The sequence below is a fragment of the Montipora foliosa genome, chromosome 2, assembly GCF_036669935.1.
Source record: "Montipora foliosa isolate CH-2021 chromosome 2, ASM3666993v2, whole genome shotgun sequence".
Taxonomy (NCBI): domain Eukaryota; kingdom Metazoa; phylum Cnidaria; class Anthozoa; order Scleractinia; family Acroporidae; genus Montipora; species Montipora foliosa.
Window position 1 is genome coordinate 41,601,997 of NC_090870.1, and position 18,125 is coordinate 41,620,121.

General features: G+C 39.2%; 1 protein-coding gene across 1 annotated transcript; it reads left to right on the forward strand.

The window, feature by feature from the left end:
* The first annotated feature begins 2,732 nt into the window (after window positions 1-2,732).
* On the forward strand, window positions 2,733-17,895 carry LOC137993120 (uncharacterized). Its single transcript, XM_068838797.1, has 6 exons — window positions 2,733-2,980; window positions 5,548-6,151; window positions 11,155-11,241; window positions 13,795-13,860; window positions 14,637-14,735; window positions 15,475-17,895. Exons 1-6 carry the CDS (start codon window positions 2,927-2,929, stop codon window positions 15,891-15,893), a joined length of 1,329 nt encoding a protein of 442 aa, XP_068694898.1. The 5' UTR covers window positions 2,733-2,926; the 3' UTR covers window positions 15,894-17,895.
* Window positions 17,896-18,125: the final 230 nt, after the last annotated feature.

The following is an 18,125-nucleotide window of genomic DNA, read 5'->3' on the forward strand; positions in this document are numbered from 1 at the left end:
CAAATGAAACAAACTCTGTGTGAAATTAAAAACTTTAATCACAGAAACAGCCAGATAGTACATGTATGAAAAACTGAATCACGTAGGAGGGATTAACAAATATTTGACCATGAAAATTATTCAGCAGAAGTGGCCGGCTTGGCGGTGATGTCTCCAAAAAGGCTTGTGGTGTATGAGGCCACCTAAGCAGAAACAGCCAGAAGTCAAACAGAGCCCCTGATGCTAGGCTTGATGTACTTGTGCATGGATGCTCGCGGTTTTTGGGAGAGACAAAAGTCTGCATTCTTTGACGTCAGGGTTTGCCACCCAAATGCAGATTCTTACAGAGACCTCAGTTCCAACAAATTTAATCTCTTGGTTCCAAGCAAATCTCCCGAAATTATGAAAATGAAAAGAAGCGGCAGCAATGTATAGCAACAGCTCAGGGTGATGGAGGTAGAGCAAGGATCTTTCACGCCACTAGTTTTCTCTACAATAGGCGGAATGGCTGAGGAGTGCAAGAGGTTCCACAGCAGACTAGCTGAGCTATTTGGGAGCTTGAGCAAGCGACGTTTTTGAGACACGGACGGCAACTGGAAGTGAGCTGTTTTCCCTTCTAACTTGTTTTCACACAACCACATTTATACTGCTAAGTATCTTTTCTCCATTAGAGATAATTACTTTAAAAATCTGGGAGACATTACTGTCCGGGCATGCAAGATGTACTCTTTCGGTTGCCATCTGTGTCTCAAAAACGTCGGGTGCTCAAGCTCCCCATTGTCTATTCCAGGTGATCTGGTGAAGTAATTCGGAGGACTGGAGAGAAAAATTTTAATGCCGTATCCCACAACCAAACTCCCTGCAGTATTGCCATCGCCAAAACTCAACAGATCATTCCGTGTCTACCACATTTCCTGTTACTGAATGAACATTCAAGTAGACCCGACAAGATCTAACCTCGCCTCTGCCATGTTGAATTCGAAAATACGGCCGCGCGCGGATGTGGATACGGCGTTAAAAGTTTTCTCCCCAGTCCTCCGAATTACATCACCAGATCACCTGGTTAAGAAAAGCGAAGATCATGCGACCACAGTCTCATGGTTACGCGCGCTAAGGTCTCCTTGGCCATTTTGCGATCGGATTACTCTGCTTAACTTATTTTAATAAAAGAACCAAGAGACGGACTGTGAACATTCAGGAAAATGATCTTAGTGTAGAGAATGTGATTTTTTAAAACTTTATTATAGAAATGACCATTAAAATGTGATTTTATCGAGAGTTTTTAGGTTTTAACGATAGTTTTTTTTCTCAATCAAACTGTTTAAAACAATGATTCTTAAAGGAAAATTATTATTAGGCAAGTTGTATTGTCATTCCCATGCTTCAGTTCAAGTGTTGTTGGTTAATTTTTGGAAGTCTTACAAAATTGACATCTTCAGCTTGTACGTTTTGTTTTCCCATTTCAGACCACGTGATGTTGCTCTGGAGAACGGTTTCTTTCACATGCATTCTTTTGCATGTGCTTATGTACGAATAACTTAAGAAAAAATTAAAGGAAAAATCCCTTGAGAACATCACGTAGTCTGAAATCGGAAAACAAAACGTACAAGCTAAAGAGGTCAATTTGTACTTTTGGGATGTTGCAGACTTAAATTAAGTGATGATGATGATTTTTATTATTATCATAGCTCCGAGTTACGGTGGTCAACTTACCTCATCGTGTTTTACTCACCAACAATGGTTCTTTTTGTTTTTCCATTCATACGTTTTCTGTTGCTACGGTAACAGTTAATGCTAGCATTTTCTAAATTGCGATAGTGGCCTCTAAATATGACAGCCAAATGCTAATTTGAACATGCAAGCGCTGAGTCAGCTTTTTGACATGAGTACGTGCAGAAATGCAGCCTCTTCGCCACGCAATTATCATACGGTGGATGGATATTCATAAACGTGCAGCAATGTCAATGAAATTTCTCGGGTTTTGCAGACCGGAATGAAGGTACTTGGAAAGTGAGGGAAATTTAGTTTTTCGCCCTCAGGAATTGAATTAAGTCTCTTCATACGCCAATTAGGACATCACAACTTCAACCTTACATGATTATTCACAACGGCCTAATATCAAGTACATTTCACAACAATTCCCGAAACGCAATCCTGCATAGAAGAACGGCACTAGACGAATCATCGATCTCTCAATGAAGACAAATAAACTGGATAGTTTATTACACAGACAAACTGAAACGCCTTTTTTCTTTTCCTTTTTAGCTTTTCATTTACACAACTGGCATTCGCGTGACCGTAAAATTGCTCATTACTGATTGTTCACAAAAGAAAAAAGCCAGAAATGGCTGGGTTAACTTCTTCTCAAATACAATGTATACCAATAAAGGCCTTGACATGTTGTTTTAGCAACATGTTGTTTTACCAACTGTTGTCTGTTAGGGGACGGCATGACCATTTCGGGGGTGAGGGGTAAGGGGGTGAAAATTGAAACAACGCAAACCTTTACAAAAATGCTAACTTTAGGCCTAAACATTATCTAAAGCATATTGTTTAGGCCTAAGGTTAGCATTTTTGTAAAGGTTTGGGTTGTTTCAGCTATTGTACCCTTCACCCCTTACTGCAACCCCCTACCCCTCACCCCTCACTGCCTACCCCCACCCCGGAATAGTCTTGCCGTTAAGGGGATTCCCCTTTAAACAGAACAGACCATTTAACGAAAATTCTTAAGATATTTTTACATTTGAGTTATTCACGCAAGGCAAGGATCAGTGCTCAATCTTTTGAGTTGACCAAGGTGTAGGCGGGAGTTGAACGTTTACGGGAAGATTATATACAGCTGAACTAGCTGATCGTAGACTGTTACGCACGTCGATCGTTTGGTGTCGGAAAGCGTTGGACCAGCCGTCTAAACTTCTTAATTGAGTTCCATTTGTTTTCCAGCGGTATGAAATCATCAGTGAGAAAAAGAAAAAGGTTCCTTTTTCTTACAATTTTATTGGTAAGTGCACACTATAAAATGGCGGGCCATTATAGTTATAGTTATTAAAGACAAATGCAGTTAAGATTTATCAGCTGGCTCAACAATCACGAAGTTGACCGCTGTTCTCAGTGGTCACGAAGATTAAACTTATATTACATCGATCATCATTCTACTCGCGAACCTACTAAACGCCATTAACGATCACTTGCACATACGAATCCCAAGTGGCGTTATTCTCACATCATTTATAAAGTATCTCATCAACACCTAGGCGCCCGTTTCTCGAAAGTCCCGAAACTTTACGGGTCATTTTCGGATGTCACAATTCCCTTTTTATCTCAAGAACGGAGAGGATTTAAGTCGTCAAACTTCAGAGTTATTTTTCTTTTTGTTACCTTGAAAACACGTTAAAAGATCGGCTTTCCAAAACAAGCGGTTGGCAGTTTCACAAAAGGCTTTTCAGGCCCGAAAAGTTTTTGGGACTTTTCGAGAAACGGGCCGCCGTTTTTTGCTGAGTCCAACCGAAACGTTTATTAAATTTTAAGAGTTTTTTAATCAGTGGCAACAAGTTTTTTATCACGTTACTTCGGTAGCTAGAAAATAAACTTGTGTTATAGTTAACAACTTCCAAAATCCTGAATTCAAGATTTTTTGGGGCCAAAATTCTGAATTCGAAATCTCACTCACTATGGTGGTTACATATTTTGCCGATACAAGCACATTTTTTATTAATTGCAGCAGATCAAATATGCATGAGTGTTTTTTTCTAAGCATCATAACAACCGTTCAACAACTTATAAAAGTCGAGAACGTTGTGTTTAAAAAGGAAGCAAATTAACCATGATGACAGTGGTGATATTTGTTGTTAAAAATGAGTTCTCAAAGTCCTGAAGTAGTGAATGCGTGACAAGTCCTGTTGAATGTTACTGGGGACTTTGCCAAAAATGAACCCCCATGACTCGGGAAGTATAAGAACTTTGATTCAATGACCATTTGTTAAACAATTATTATTAGTCCCAGGTGATGACAAGTGCATAAAATGCAATCATGTTGGGAAGAATTTATTATTGATGTTGCTGTGACATATAATGGAGGTTCGAGTGCTTCATATAATCTGAATAAGGGTAAGAATCAGAGCAGATGAACATTTTCATATGTGTATGTAGTGGGAAGGGAGGCGCGGTGGCCTCGTGGTGCTCGACTCCGGATCGAGTGGTCTGGGTTTGGGTCCTGGCAGGGGACATTGTGTTGTATTCTTGGGCAAGACACTTCAGTCTCACTGTGCCTCTTTCCACCCAGGTGTATAAGTGGGTATATGGACTAACATCCCATCCAGGGGGGAGTAGCAATACTCCTAGTCGCTTCACGCTACGGAAACCAGAGATAAGCACTGGCCTGATAGGCCTTTTGGCTCGTAACCAGAGACTATGCAGTGGGATGTTACTGGAATATTACTTATGATCTCTTGTCCCTGTCCCGAATCTATTCATCTGTATAGGCTTTTTTCACTGACAGTCATGTTTTGGCACCAAACAAAGAAATATTATTGTTTGCATATTAAGAATGGACCTTAATTTCAAAAGGATTAATTTGTTTGGGACACCACAGGCGGTTTTCCTTTGTGACATGAACATGATTGATAATGAGAAATGACTTCACCATGATAGCACTGCTCTCTACAATATAAGTTATTATAATTCTAATAACTTATTAAAGTTATATCAGGCCTTCAAGAATAAAGAAAAGGGTAATAAATTTAATAGCACAAGAATTCAATGTTTCCATGAAATCCTTTTCAAGTGACAAAAACCCCAAAATTGACTAATTTATACTAGTATAGGGTGCTGTCAAGAAAATAGCGCTTGAAAATGTTGTCATGGAGACATCAAAACATTATGCTATTAAACTGATTACACTTATCTTTATTTGTAAAGGTATATCTAAATTAAATCTAATTTATACATCAATAATATTGATGTTCTTATAAAAGTAAACATCGGGCCCCAGTAATGTTCAAAGGGTGGATAGCAGGATCAACCACCATCCCATGGATAACTCAATAATAATAATGTTTTTGATGGCACTACTGATTTATCCACTGGATACAGCAACCCAACTAGCACATATATCTCCTTGAAGAATTCGTTAATAATTCATGAGAATTACGACAAATCAATATATATGGGCATTTTGAGTCACATGTTTACCTCTGTAAACACCAATACAAATCAACTGTCTGAAAACAGAGGGAATGGTTGAAAAAGAAGCAGGGAAAGGCAGGGGTTGAGGAGTTAGTTACTATCAATAGGATTAACTTTCAAGATCAGACCAGACCATATTTCTAAACTCCTCTGGTACAACTACACGCCCATATAATTAACATGACAAACACAATCTATTGTTTCATACAAGTAAGATAAAATATTTGCGTCCGGCCTTTATGGACTTTAAAATGGTGAGCCAGTACAGGCAGGCTGTTTTAATGTCCAAAGGTTTCCCACTCATATTTTATCTATTACTTCAATTTTAATGTAAGTTATTACATATGATTGATACACTTGAATGATTCTTATTTTTTCCATAAGGTGTTTGTCAAAGTCAATTCAGTGTGCATTGAACAAGATTGTCTACCAAATAAATCAATACAACTTATTAATGCCAAAACAGGGGAATGCATCACATGTTTTCCATGCCTCGATTGTTCAGCTGGATCACCATCTGTTGCATGTGGATCCACAGTCCATGAAGGGACAGATATCAGTTGTGATGGCCCTGTGGTGAATCAAGACCCTCTTATCACTGCCACACCTTCAATGGCTGTTCATGCAACAAACTCAACACATGTTGCTCCCTCCAACTCCTCTGCAGTTAACACTGCGTCTGCGTTCACAGGCTACACTGGTCCTAACGTGACACCAGAAAATACAGAATCAGGCAGTATTCCTTCAATGTTATCAGTTGATAAAGTGATTGGGATACCTATTGCCTCGTTCCTATTGATGGCAGTCATCTTATTTGTTTACAAACAATGCCGAACAAATGGTACTGATATTATGGATCCTGACACAAAAACTCCATCATTAATTATCAATAATTCTGGCCGTAAAAAAAGTGAACTCTCTTTTGGCTCAAAGGAATGGAATGGAGCAATTGCAGTGGCTATCCCACCATCACGGGATTCAGCTAAAGGTATATAATTTTTTAATAATGATTGTTTTGCACGTACAACTTATGTTGTTGTACACCTTTTTTTTTTTTCAATAATGCAACCAACAATAATGGGGTTTTTCCTGCCAATCTTAAGTAATGAATAAAGTATTTTTAAATCCTTTAAAATGAAGTATTATTTTAGAGTAAAGTAAAGTAAAGTAAAGTAGACCTCATTTAACGTCGATAACTCGTAACAGTAACTTTTAATTACTGACAAACCTGAGGTCGACGGTGCGCTCATTTTACTCCCCCCTCTCCATCAGTGCTCTGTTTTACGGGTATTTAAAGCTACTTAGCTACACGGAAAGGAAAGGAGTCGAAACAAGGATGCGAGATCCGGGAATCGAACTTAGGACCTCTTGCACCAAGGCCGCGCACTAACCAACTGTGCCATCCTTGCTCCTAAAACTAATGAAGGCCACTGCTCTTGATATTACCAGAAGAGTATTTATAGCAAAGCTTAAGACTATTACAGGCATTGCAACAAGATTAAGATTGAAGTCGTTTCAAATGAGCAAAATTGCTAGGGCAGCAGGTCTAAAATGCTGGTAACTGGTAACAGGTAACTGGGCAAAAAGGCAATTATTTTCGAATTCCTGGAAAAGCTTTAGTATTTAGAGAAACTTTTTCTAGACCACTTCCCCTTTAAGTCTAAGCACCCATTTAAAAACGGTTGACTTTAAATAACTGTGTGACTCGCCAGTTACCAGTTACCTGTTACCAATTACACGTTACCAGCATTTTAGCCCCAACATTGCTAGGGTGTTTTAACAAGGTCAAGGAATAATTCACTATTGCTTTGCAGTAACCACAATAGCAACATGGCGTTGAAACGCTGGTCAAAAGTTAATTGCCCAACAGTCAGCTGACTGCTTAGTCCAGAAGGAATGAATCGATCAAGATTGAAAACTTTTAATGTACTCTCTTCCTATTTCTTTTTTTTTTTCTAATTACAAAGGTACTTGGTGGTAATCTGTTGGTAATTTTTTTATTAGCTGTCCATAAATATTTCGTCAGTCAACAATAATAATAATAATAATTATTATTATTATTGTTGGGACAGTAGATTTACAGTTTGCCTGAGGGTTAATGGTTAGCAATCTTAAGCTTATCGTGTGATGTACAGCAGTACTATGAGTTTGACTTTTCTGTTCTGAGCACCCAAAATAAGAAAAATTTTCACCTCAAACCTTGTGTTTGTACTAAGAACAGAACAGTGCTAATCTCACTAGCTAGGACAGATGACTGCCACTTCTTTGAAATTTTAGAGCTTCCGTCAGCGATTATAAAAAGCAAACTCTCAAGAAACGAAATTACCATACAAGTTTCGTAATGCTGATCAGAGATGCGTGCAAGCTAAGGAATACCTAATGTACCCTAACGTAGAGGGTATTTTCATGAGACTGGTGTCACAGCAGATTTGGACCTCCCCCCCGATTCCCCTTCCCCGCGGCTTTGGACCCCCCAGTCCAGGCCGGCTAGCAGATTTGGTTCTCCCTGAAAATAAACGTTCTTTTGATTAGTATATGTCATCACATGGCCATATTTACAAAATTGCCCGAGTCGTGAAGCAACAAGGGCAATTTGGAGAACTTTGAAAATAACCAGTGAAATTAATCCTTTTGAGGATTAATTTGCAATTAAAATTGAGATTTTCAGAGATAATTGAGCTTAAATTTGAGAAAGAATGCCATGGCTTTGTATTTTAAAGCTTTTTACAAATATAATTTGTTCATGAATTATCTTTGAAAAATGCGTGGTTACCCCCAACTTTGTTTTTCGATTTCAATAACACTTGTTAAGATGTACATTTCCTGCATAATCATAAACCAGGGCAAAAATACCTTTGAATTAGTAGGTACTGTCCTTAAACAACTTTTACTGAAACTCAAGTCTAACTTTGCTTTTCTCCTTATTGAAAATTAATACGAGAATTCATGACTTGACAAGTTTGGTTATAAAAAAGGAAAAATCTTCTGAAGCCTTGTAATCAACTAAACTTCTAAGAATGCGTCTCCGAACCAAGAGGTGTTACTTCAAAAAGTGGCACCTCCTTTGTGGAAGCGCCGCCCATTCAAACTATCAAATGGAAGAAAATGCAATGCTTCACGAAAAAGCAACAACGCGTGCTTTCAACGACTTTAACTGAAGCTTAAGTCTGACTTTGCTTTTTTTTTTCTTATTAAAAAGATAAAACTACAATTCTTTGAATTCAAAGTGCGTTATGCACTTGTCATCGGCTTCCCCGAGGGGGGGGGGGGGGGCCCCCGGGCTGATGTTGGGACTTTGCTAATTGTGCATTTCAAAGGGGATTTTTTTCTTGCAAAGTCCCCAGTATTTGGCGAAGCCAAGCACCCAACTGGATTTGAAGATGCACTTCAGAACTTTATTTTGGTTCTTTGAACAGTTAGCAAACACTCGGACTTTGAATTCTGATGAAAATTGAACTTTAATTATTTTTTCTTGAATTTTACATAAGCTGCTCGCAGTCTGGTGAAAATTTCAACTTTTCTTTCCGTCCTGAATTCCCCAGATTCTGTTTTAAATCTATCCGCACTGATGAAGAACAAGGGAAAACACAATCACAATCACGATGGTTCATTGCTGCTTCTAAACACAACATTCTTAAGTTTCCTGAGTACTCTCAACGGTTGCTGTGATGCTTCAGAAATTATCATTTTTGTGAATATTTTACAACAAAATCAACTTTTTCTATCCTTAACAATTTGTACGCTGTTCTAAATTTGTCCTGATTAATGACAAATGTATGTGGTTCGGCAAAGATTAATAAAGAACTAATAAAATATCATCACGTTCATTTTCTGCTTCTAAGCACAATGCGAAATTGAAAATGTCTACTTTTTCGTTTGTCCTGAATTCTCTACAAGCTGTTTTAAATCGATTTATCCCACTAACAACTGCTGTGCATGAATCGGCAAATGATACTAAAGAATATAACGTCATTAAGGTTCAACTGCAGCTTCAAAGAAGTAGTCCTCAATCTGATCAGCGTCCTGCTCAGTAACTCGGACACATTCACCATGAAACCACTCGTGGCAATCACTGCACTGTATCATGGAGCCTTCTTCCCCCCTTCTGCAAATACAATAAACACTTTCCTCCTGACCACCTACTTGACAATTCTTGTCGTTCTTTGCCTTTTCTGTTGCACTTTTCATCTTTGACATATACCCATATGAAGTTCAGCGCACGCTTCAGCATCTTCCAGTGACAGAAAACAGATCTTTGCAAGGTGCTCTATGTCGTCTTGTCCAATGCTCTCTTTACCCTTGACATACTCCTCAATTACAACTCTTGGGGGGGACCCTTTGACAAGAATCACTTCCATTTTCTGTTACCCATTTGATGTGTTCTTCAGGCTCCAGATAATGGCAGTTACAAAAACCGGGACATTTAGTGCATATGTCAGACCCCCACGGCCATTCTAGGTCTGGAATAGGCAGTGGCAAGAGAGATAGTGGTGGCCCTCCTGGATACCACGTAGGTTCTTCCGCTGGTTTCCCTTTAGCGCATACAGGATCTGGATGGGGACAATCCACTTTATAACATGGCAAAAGCATAAAAATGTAATTTGATGGCAACCCAGTAACCATATGCCTGCCTCTTAACTCCCATATTTTAGAGAAATACTAAAATCCTCTGGATGTGACCTTCTCAGCTTTTTCTTAGGACCTCGCAAAAATGTCAGAAGATTTGTACGACGTTCATGGTACATTCTACTCTCCTCTCGGTGCTGTGGGAGAGTCTCCCACAGTAGTGGGAGAGTCTCCCACCCCACAGCACCTTTCACGAGGAGTATTTCTGTTCCAAAACACGGTGAGCCAGATACTGTCTAGATACAGCTCTAAAACTGTTGTCCTTTGAAAACAGAACAATTGAGAAAGACGATCCAAGTTGATTAAAGCGGTACTAAAGCGATACCGCTTCTATTGTATCACTAACAAAAGACGACCTGTTGACCTTTAACAGTGACCTCTATAAACAATAATATATACACAGGGGAATTTTAACGTTGCTTATGCCTACAAATACGTGCAAATTTTTGACGGATGGTCTGTTTGATAGACAAAAAACAATGGATTTTAAAACATACCTTCTTCTCCTCCTCCACCATCTTGCCATCGATCGAGCGAACAATCGATCGTTTCCAATCCCCTCTCAGTTGAACAGAATCGAAGTCCCCACATTTTCCCCGGCCACAAGGGCAGAAATTTGTTGCTAAGTCCCCATAAAGTCCCCATATTCCCCCACATCAGCCCGGGGCCCCCCTCGGGGAGGCCGATGACAAGTTCATTATTTAAGCTTCTGTCAAAAAGAAGTTAAAATTCGCATCTACATATCTTTATGCGAAATGCCGCTGCAAATGCTTTTTTCCTCAAGTTTCCCCGATCCAAAATCCTACTCTGTATCGCCTAAACAGTTAAATAAATAAGCTGTAATATGGGGGGTCCAAATCCGCGAAAGCGGACTAAATCCTAGCGGATTTAGTCCCCCGTGGGTCCAAATCCAGAGGGGTCTGAATTCGCTAGGACACCGGGATGAACTCAGACAGGCATGAGTAACCTGCCTCCATACATTTCTTTTTTGGCATTTACATGACACCGGCCTGACTTCGTCTCGGTAGTTGGACCGAGACGAGAAACTCTCGTACCGATCTGACGTTGACTTGTACCGTTCTCATGTAAATGACAATAAATCTCAGACCAGGTCCAGAAATTTCAAGTTTAAGCTTGTATGCTTTGGGTCTGCGATATATAATATTAGACAAAAGATAGGCACTAAGCATTTCGTCCCAGTTTCGTGTAAATAGGTGCAAAAATTTCATACAGGTACAAGTTCATACCTGTCTTGCTTTGTCCTGGTCTCATGTAAATACCACCCAAGAGAAGTTCGTGGATTCTGATGGTAATCATGTAACTATCACTTACATGATTGTATACAGTCACCTGCTTATTTTACAGGGTGTGTAAGAGCTATAGGTACTTCCAGAATCTCAGAAGCAAGAAGGTGTTACCCTTGTAGTAGTCATCAAGAACAGCCTCTGACAGGTGGGGAAATAAATGAACTCTCACCAAGTTATCTCCTATGGGAAGGGTGCAAGAAATGATACGTACCAAAAAGATGCTCCATGCAATTCAGAGAGAGCGCCGTAAATTGTTCTTGAAAATTCTTATTATACTAATGTGGGAAATGCATTCTTTTCTTCCATATCAGCCCCTATATCATGTTAATTTATTAAGCCATCTGACTGCCCTTACAGCAAAATATGTGCAAGTCATGAGTCTACCCAGAGTTAGTTAATGGTCTACCATTGGGGTGCATATCGAAGTGCTACTATGACCAAAAAATCACTTCTTCTCTTTCTTTGGATTTCAAAACAGTGTGTTAACTAAACACTTTTAAGCCTTGATTTCAAGACCCCTGTCTTTCCACGGTTTTTGACGTGCATGTTGGTTGGGAGGAAAATTAAATTTCGGTGAATTCATGAGAATTTTGCCTTTAAGATCTGACGTCTGCCAGTTGTGGATAGCGAGAATACCGCGCAAAAAGCGGGTAGACTTTAATATACCGGACTAAAATGGCGGAGGGCATAAGAACCATTCTCTATTTTCGAATTCCCCATAATACACTTTGTTTGCCCCCCAAATTTTGCATAAACTATTGTTTTCAAATGCTCTTGGGGACAGTGCATATTCCCAAGAGCATTGGAAAATAATGGTTTATTCAAAATTTGGGAGGCAAACAAAGTGTATTATGGGGAATTCGAAAATAGAGAATTGTTTTTCCGATTGGGCTTTGCTAATTAGATATTGTTATGTTCACTTTGTTCTTTTGTTTCATGGACATTAATTTTTTCAGATCCGGTATATGAAAGACCAGCCCAAAAAGCACTTCTATTGAAATTATTTTCGTAAAGTATGGCGATCAAAATCAAGCTATAACGACCGTAAACGAAATTTGTAAATTTCATATAAACCCTTGCAATCAAAACTATGCAAATTCCTGCGAAATTTGAAGCGACGTGAGGAGATTTTCAGACTTTGCGCCTTGTGCAATGATCTAATTTTCCGTTGAGTGAATATTAATAAAATGCCTAAAAATATTTTAAAATTTTTGAAATCTGCCGCTTTGTAGCGGAGTTACAGAGGTGTGAATTCGGCAAAAGTCCCATACATTCACTGTAATTTAATTAATATGGTCCACAATTTTAGCGAATGCGTAAAGAAGCCTGAGAATTTCAGGACTTCAACGGGGTTCAACGTTAATTGCTTTCATAACTGCGAGGAACATAGCTTCACTTGATTTCATATCCGCAGTTCAATTTATGATTCATTTCATTTATCATTTCATTCGTTAAGACAAATTTAGTTCACTTAAGCCCTGTCTCGGTGGGAGACCTCAAAGTATACGACTTGCTGTCAGAAACACGGACAGAAAGTTCTACTTTAACGCTCAAAAACGCAAGCTAAGCAAGGTACAGATTTTGTTCCAAACCAAACAAATATTGATGCAAGAGTCCAAAATTCACTCTCCTAGACGAGGTTCTTTATCACCAGGTAATTCCGTCGTTTTGGAAATGGCAGCTGCTTTATTATTCATCAGCGCCACAAATTCTTGCCAATTTTGGGACTCATTTGTTGAAACCCATTGAAAGTTGCAAAAATTTCCCAAAATGTTTTTTGCTGATGGTAACTTTTTATATTCGTGGCACAAAATTTATGTTGTTTTCATGTCGAAAATTTTGTTGCTGATGGCAAAATTTTAAATTATCGATCAACACTTCCTGAAAACTTCCTTCTGCTCTTCCTATGAGCTTTTTTCGATATATTAAAATTCAGCTTGATAGTGAGGCAGTGAGGACAAAGACAAAGGAAAGTGTATGATATGTAAATATTTTTCACATTCATTCCAACGTGTTTCTATTGTTTTTGTCCTCACTGCCTCACTATCAAGCTGAAAATTTGATATTTCGAAAATGGCCTATTAACTGTGTATTAATATCTATTTACTTTTGCATCAATATTTGCTGTGCATAAGGCGTGCTAAGAAAATCTGTACCTTGCTTAGTTCATATTTTTGAGTGTTAAAATATAATTTTCGGTGCTGGTATGTTTCTGACAGCGAGTCGTGCAGATACTAACCCCGTCGGACAGGGATTAACTTCAGTGAACGTTTGTCGTGGAAAGGTGTCAGATGCTCAGAGTACACCGCTTAAACTTGCTGAAGTTGAAGGGATTCAACTTCATGTCAGCCTCGAAGCCAATGTTTCTCGATTCCTTTTAATTTTCTTTAATCTTTCTTGATTTAGCATTTTTTTTACTAGCAACCACATGTCTTCTCAGGGGGCTATTTACCTAAACACTTACGATAGCACTATAGTGATTTACGATACAAAAACAATATTGTGTACTTTAGGGTTACATATTACGCAAAGGAAACTTGAATCTCCTGGAAAACAAAATGCTGTCGACAGTTATGGAATAAAGAAGTTACTGCACTACCACACGTGCGCAATGCGTGCCTATTTTTGATCATATATTATTAGTAGAATTGTAAGTACGAAGAATACAGTTTGAAGCAAGAGTCCATTTTTTTTACAGGTCAGCAAAACAGAGAGCGCATGCAGGCTCCAAAAGGAAATGGTGATGATCCAGAAGTTTGTTTTGGTAAAACTGAGTTGATTCATAAAATGCATCTGCATGACCTCATTTTAGAGGCCCGTCCAGGGAGGGGGGGGGGGGGGGGGGGGAAGGTCCTGTGCCGCTTGTCTGAATTTTAAAAGGTCTTGTGTCGGTGCTTTGTCAATGTTTCACCATGGTTTCAAGTTGCTATCGGAAATTTAAAGAAAGGAGGTCGTTTGTCGCGATTTCAACCTGTCGCTGCTTTTTAGGCCATGTCGCTTGTCGGAATTTACCCTGGCAGAGCCTCGTCTCAGCCATTTATCATCTGACCTCATTTTATCCATTCGTTTTAGCCTGGTATATAGTCTCCAATAATGTTTTATGGTGGGCATTCAAAGAGTAGTGGAAAGGTGGTAATCAGCACAAAGGAATTTGGACATGCTAAAATGAGAGGGGTGCATGAGTAGGCTAGTATCATTCTTACATGCATTACTAGTACTTCTTTGTAATGCAAAGGATTTTGAAACTGGAATGCAAGCATATTTTGCAATGTCATTTCCAGGGACAGATCCTGCGGGGGGGGGGGGGGGGGCAGGGGACAGACCAGTGGTGCTTATCTCACTAGGCGTGGGACAAATGTTGACTGCCACTTGTTTGAAATCTAAAGATTACGTCTGTAAGCATGCAGTTATAAAAGGCAAAATCTCAAGAAAATAATAAAAAAATTGTTTCGTAATGCTGAATTTTCATTCTTTAACAAAAGGAAGGGGGTTCTTTGTGGCAAAGCACAAAACACTGATATGACCTGTTTTAAATTCTAGATCCTGTTGCAGGGAGTGCTAGATTTGTTCCCACTTATCCTGGTGGTCCACAGACATGTATTTCAAATGACTTGGAAGTTGCTAATACTGGTGCTCAAGGTATGTTTTCTCCATATAATAGTTTGTTGCTGTTTACACATTATAGGATATTGGTTCTCAGCAGGTGATTCCCTCTCAAGAACGTTCCTCATAGAACCCCCATGACAACTCACAACTACCATCTATAGCAATATCCTTTGTGACTACTTTACTGAACCCAAGTGTTGACTATCTAGAGTCCGCACCACAGCACCAAAATATAATGCAAACGTGATGCCTATACTTCCCGTGGCCTTATGTGCTAGGACCAAAGGCCTTATTGTGCCTAATGTTAAAATTGTAGCTTGCATAGCAAGCGTTCCCATTCGACAGAAGAGCTTCAAAACGATTTTCCGCAAACTGGCCGCGCGAAAGTTGGGGTTGCACTCCTCAAGACACTAGTGCACACTAGGAATGAAGTTTGATTTATCCCCATCATCAGCACTGAATTACGGGCCACCTCTCTTCTTCCCTTTCCCTGGAAAAGAAGGAATGGGAATTAAGGCAAGAAGAGAGACCCTGGCAATGAGGTTGTACCTGAATAGTGATTGGACATCACGCAATTGACATTCCAGAAATGACCTTTTACAAATCTGCCTCAAGGCAATGGTTAAGTGAGCTGCTTTGTATTCTGTATGATGAATTGTCATGCATTTTATGTACAGATATATTATACAACTAGCAACTTGGAAATTCTATAATGATATTATTTATCATTAACATCCTAGAGTGACTTATTTTCTTTTCATACAATTCATAGTCCCCAAGTCATGTACATGTGGCCTCACGAATATTCATGCATTGTGGCCAAATCATAATTCCATGGATCAACCACCAAAAGGTGCAAAATGGTCTGCCTTGACCCAAGCAGAAAAGTACAATACCAAGATGCTAGAAGTCCCTTTTCTGCTGCTGTACAACATCTATTTCATGCTTGACATAAAAAGAAGTGATGGCAATGACATAAGACAGTTTGCTGATAAACTAGGCATTACTGTTCAAGAATTTGACCGTCTTGAACATATGGCAAAATTTGAGGGAAAGACATCTTCAGAACTCATTCTCAAGGAGGTGTTTGTTGATAAGCATCCCACTGACACTGTAGGTGCTTTCATCAGGATTCTAGAAGATATGCAAAGGGATGACATCATTTCTTTGATTAAAACATGGAAGGAATAAGATACTGATCTTCTTATCAGATGTAATGGAGTACAATGAAAAGTGACTTTTTGAACAAAAATTTGATACTAAGATTGTGTAAAAATGTTCAGTTACAATTTTGTTTAGAGTAGGATGAAAATGTAGTTTGTACTTTCCGTATTATTTATTTATGTATTTGTTTATTTATTTATCACAATTTAATGGCAGTATTGGCAGTAATGGCAATAAATGAGATAGCCTGCGCAGCTGGTGGTATTGTTGCCAAGGAGAATGGGCTGGGAAATTTTTCACAGCGCCACTCCTATCCAGGTGATCTGTGACGTAATTCGGAGGACTGGGAAGAAAACTTTTAACGCCGTATCCCACAGCCGCGCGCAGCCTTAGGTGTTGTTTCCAAACTCCCTGCAGTATTTCCATCGACAAAACTCAACAGATCATTCCGTGTCTACCACATTTCCTGTTACTGAATGAACATTCAATTAGACCCGACGAGATCTAACCTCGCCTCTGCCATCTTGAATTCGAAAATAAGGCCGCGCGTGGTTGTGGGCTACGGCGTTAAAATTTTTGTCCCCAGTCCTCCGAATTACGTCACCAGATCACCTGGATTCTACGCGGGGCATTTGCTCTCGCGGCAACAATATCGCCAGCTACACAGGCTATAAATGAGAGATAATAGAGAGATTACGTGAAACGGCAAACGTCACCTTGGAATCAAGCAATGCTTGCCATTTCATTTGCTCAGGGTGTCCAGCGGCATGGTTGCTCAAAAAAATAGGAAAATAGGAATTTCAGGGTTGAGAAAATAGGAAAAATACGAAACTTTGTACTAAAAAATAGGAGAAAAATAGGAAAATCAATAGCACTTTCGCCGATGCAAACGTGATGTCTATACTTCCCGTGGCCTTATGTGCTGGGACCAAAGGCCTTATTGTGCCTAATGTTAAAATTGTAGCTTGCATAGCAAGCGTTCCCATTCGACAGAAGAGCTTCAAAACGATTTTCCGCAAACTGGCCGCGCGAAAGTTGGGGTTGCACTCCTCAAGACACTAGTGCACACTAGGAATGAAGTTTGATTTATCCCCATCATCAGCACTGAATTACAGGCCACCTCTCTTCTTCCCTTTCCCTGGAAAGGAAGGAATGGGAATTAAGGCAAGAAGAGAGACCCTGGCAATGAGGTTGTACCTGAATAGTGATTGGACATCGCAATTGACATTCCAGAAATGACCTTTTACAAATCTGCCTCAAGGCAATGGTTAAGTGAGCTGCTTTGTATTCTGTATGATGAATTGTCATGCATTTTATGTACAGATATATTATACAACTTGGAAATTCTATAATGATATTATTTATCATTAACATCCTAGAGTGACTTATTTTATTTTCATACAATTCATAGTCCCCAAGTCATGTACATGTGGCCTCACGAATATTCATGCATTGTGGCCATATCATAATTCCATGGATCAACCACCAAAAGGTGCAAAATGGTCTGCCTTGACCCAAGCAGAAAAGTACAATACCAAGATGCTAGAAGTCCCTTTTCTGCTTCTTCACAATATCTGTCTCACGCTTGACATAAAAAGAAGTGATGGCAATGACATAAGACAGTTTGCTAATATACTAGACATTACTGTTCAAGAATGTGACCGTCTTGAACAAATGGCCAAAGTTAAGCAAGTTTACATCTTCAGAAGTCATTTTCAAGGAGGTGTTTGTCAAAAAAAACCCCAATGAGACTGTGGGTAATTTCATCAGCATTATGGAAAATATGAAAAGTGATGACATTATTTCCTTGATTAATGCTTGGAAGGAATAAGATGTATTGAAGTGCAATGAAAGGTGACTTGTTGATTACTTAATCAATAGTAAACAAAAACTTGATACTAGGATTGTGTGGATATGTTCAGTTACAATTTTGTTTAGAGTAGGATGGAAATGTAGTTTGTGCTTATTTATTACGATTTAATGACAGTACTGGCAGTAATGGCAATAAAATGAGAGATAATAGCGTCTACATTAACGAATGAACCTAGTCGTAGAGAGTCCTGACTCCGGTTGGGGCAAAGACCCAACCAAGCCTCAAAGATTGTCGCAACGACAGGACTTTTCTACGGGTGGCGGGTGGCGGGTGACAGGTGGCGGTGAAAGAAGTAAGATAATCTCATCAAACTTCTATTTGCAACGCAACGTTTCTTATTTCCTGAAACGTTCAGAAAACGTCCGGACATTAGCCGATGATTAGCG